This window comes from Suillus fuscotomentosus, assembly GCF_016647785.1.
Source record: "Suillus fuscotomentosus strain FC203 chromosome Unknown F5891scaffold_643, whole genome shotgun sequence".
NCBI lineage: Eukaryota > Fungi > Basidiomycota > Agaricomycetes > Boletales > Suillaceae > Suillus > Suillus fuscotomentosus.
Window position 1 is genome coordinate 1 of NW_024540155.1, and position 2,538 is coordinate 2,538.

At 50.6% G+C, this 2,538-nt stretch overlaps 2 protein-coding genes across 2 annotated transcripts; both read left to right on the forward strand.

Annotated features, from left to right (window-relative positions):
* Positions 1-109: 109 nt before the first annotated feature.
* On the forward strand, positions 110-898 carry F5891DRAFT_973448 (uncharacterized protein; the record flags this gene model as incomplete). Its single annotated transcript, XM_041376371.1, has 2 exons — positions 110-464; positions 516-898. The coding sequence occupies 2 exons, from the start codon at positions 110-112 to the stop codon at positions 896-898; spliced, it is 738 nt and encodes a 245-aa protein (XP_041216100.1).
* Positions 899-1,245: 347 nt separating this feature from the next.
* F5891DRAFT_1251492 (uncharacterized protein) lies at positions 1,246-2,538 on the forward strand (the record flags this gene model as incomplete). The annotated part of the gene is made up of 4 exons (XM_041369900.1): positions 1,246-1,248; positions 1,325-1,443; positions 1,586-2,474; positions 2,515-2,538. 4 exons carry the CDS (start codon positions 1,246-1,248, stop codon positions 2,536-2,538), a joined length of 1,035 nt encoding a protein of 344 aa, XP_041216101.1.

Here is a 2,538-nt window from a genome sequence, read left to right on the forward strand (position 1 = left end):
CGACGCCGCCACTGCTGTGATGTGCCTCCGGCGCGACTGGGGATCTGACATCACTAATATCGCGCTCAATCTCCTCCAAAAAGGAATCGCTTTCAAGACACTCCAAGCCATGGCAGTCGCGCCTGACGCACGTCGCCCACGTACGGAACTCCGTTCATACTCCCCGACCTACACGCTCCCCCCTTTCAAGGCTGTTTATGCGGATTACGTCGTGTATGAGCAGCATCGGCACGAATTCATGAATCAGCCGCGTGCAAGAGCCGCACTTCTTCATGGCGGGCTCGTATGGAGGCTGGCTTTGCATAGCTTTGGTGTCGATGATCTTCCCTCCGTTCTCGAGGGAATTTCACAGGAAGCTGTTCCGTTTGGCCTCATGTTGCCAATCAATGACCAGACTTACTTTGACGATGAGTTGTCGGAGGAGGAGGTGGATTTCATGTGCGGCACGTATTATTCATACAACAGTAAGTTCTTTCCTACCGACAACAACACAAACGCTCACATTTGATAAATAGACGACGGCACTATGGACAAGGTCTCTTGGTGGCCGAGACCTCAGGCCTGGGCTGCCTCAGGGTTGAATGTGGGATTCTGGTCCACGCGATGCGAAGAGTGGTTCCAGAAACGCCTCGACAACATTCGACAGGGTGTCTCTAGAATTCGCAATACACCCGTCAACGACGATAACGGTCCAATGACCGCCACTCGGTGGAAACGTTCGCTCAAGTTTAATCCGGGGACGAACAAAATGATGAAAAACGTTGACGCGGCGTGTTCCCAATTTCTCGCTAACAACGCAACTGGTGAGACTGATTTTGCTGTCATTATTCGTGCGTTTCTGAACGAGCTCCCACTTAGTTTTCGCGGAGAATTAGCGTTATACCGGATCGCAACATAATAACACACGCTAAGCCAACTGCGAACCTCCCATTGACCTCCACGATATACTTACATTTCCCCGCCGCAGCATTCCTCTTGTACCTACTTGCGTTGCCCCTGTCAGTCCCATATACATCGCCAGCACATACACATGCCTCGTCCCTTAAAGAGAAAGATGCACATGATGAAACACGTCCAACATAGGGTCAATGACCCAAACGGACTAAATCTGATGCCAAAAAAAAACCCCAAATAGCGTTAGATTATCGTATTCGTGACTGCTATGTACCTCTTGGAATAATTGTAATTGTACGAATGATGACTGTATAAATTGTGTGACTCGACGCTTCCCCTCCATGCACAACAATGGTGAGCCGATGACCATCTTGACGAAGTTGCGGGTGAATTGAGGAAAGACACGCCAATACAAATCGTCGTGCCGTAGCCTGAGCCAAGGGAGATGGACGCGATGGTACATACCGTCGGGCCAGGAAGTATAGTTTATGTTTTAGGCAAGTACGAGGAACGAGCACGTGCCTACAACGACGTCTATGTAAGAATTAAGTAAGATTAAGATCTTCCTTCTCCTTTCCCCACCACAATACTTGGCGAAAACATTCGCATATCAACTATTTTCCTTTCAATACTCTCTTGAATCCTCGATTCCCTTTCAATTCTGTTCACTTCCTCGGACGATCATGACCAGGTTACACGCTGACCCCAATTCAGAACAGTGTCCAGACTTCGCGTCCGCAGAGTTTCAAAGTAGTCGCGCGCCCCTCTTGAGCCCTACCAGCGACGATGCTCAAGCTGCGGCCACCTTACGCACCATTTGGACTGCAACCAACGCCACTCTCAAAGCTAAATGGCAACTTCAGCTCGATGCTGAAGCTTTGGAACTCACAGAACAACAGCGTCTCCGAGACGAAGCCGAGGCACAACGCCTCGAGGCTCAGGCTCAGCTCGACGCCACTACAGCAGACGAAGATCGGAAGAAGAACCGGATCCATCACATTCCCATTCCTAGTCGACCACGCCCTAAACGCGCTGCTGAATCTTTTCTGGTTTCGGACTTTGCGTTACGCAAACTAGACAAGGCTCAATTCGTCGAGCTATATTACTGGACCAATAAAGGCCTCGCAGACGCTCGTCTGAATTTCCTTACCACCGACGACGACAGCATGGTACCCTCAGCGGCTGCGGACGGCTCTACCTCGTGGATTGCCGCAAGTGTGGCTCGCCCAGCAGCGGGGGTTATTGCTGACCACCTTCTTGCGCCTCTTGACTTCTCTCGCGCCATTCCTCGCTTCATTGCCTCGTTGGAGCAGCGAGGTTGGGAAGACTCACGTATCGTTATGTTAGCCAACTTCTTCGGCGCACTGATGTTACATAACTATTGGTGCTCCGACAACGCTTTAGAGCAACGAGCTCTCCTCGCTTACGAGGAGGATCAGCGTCGTGCATGGCACCAAGCAATTCCTTTGGCCTCCGGAGCCTGGGATATCAGCATTCTAGACGAAACGGAGATTTCTCAGACGTTTGACCGCCTGTATCACAGTGAACGAGACCGAGCTGACCGTGAATTCGATCTAAAGGTTCGTACCAACATCCTCGTCCTGAAATGCACACTAATAGATTTTCATCATCCCATGCCTTTAA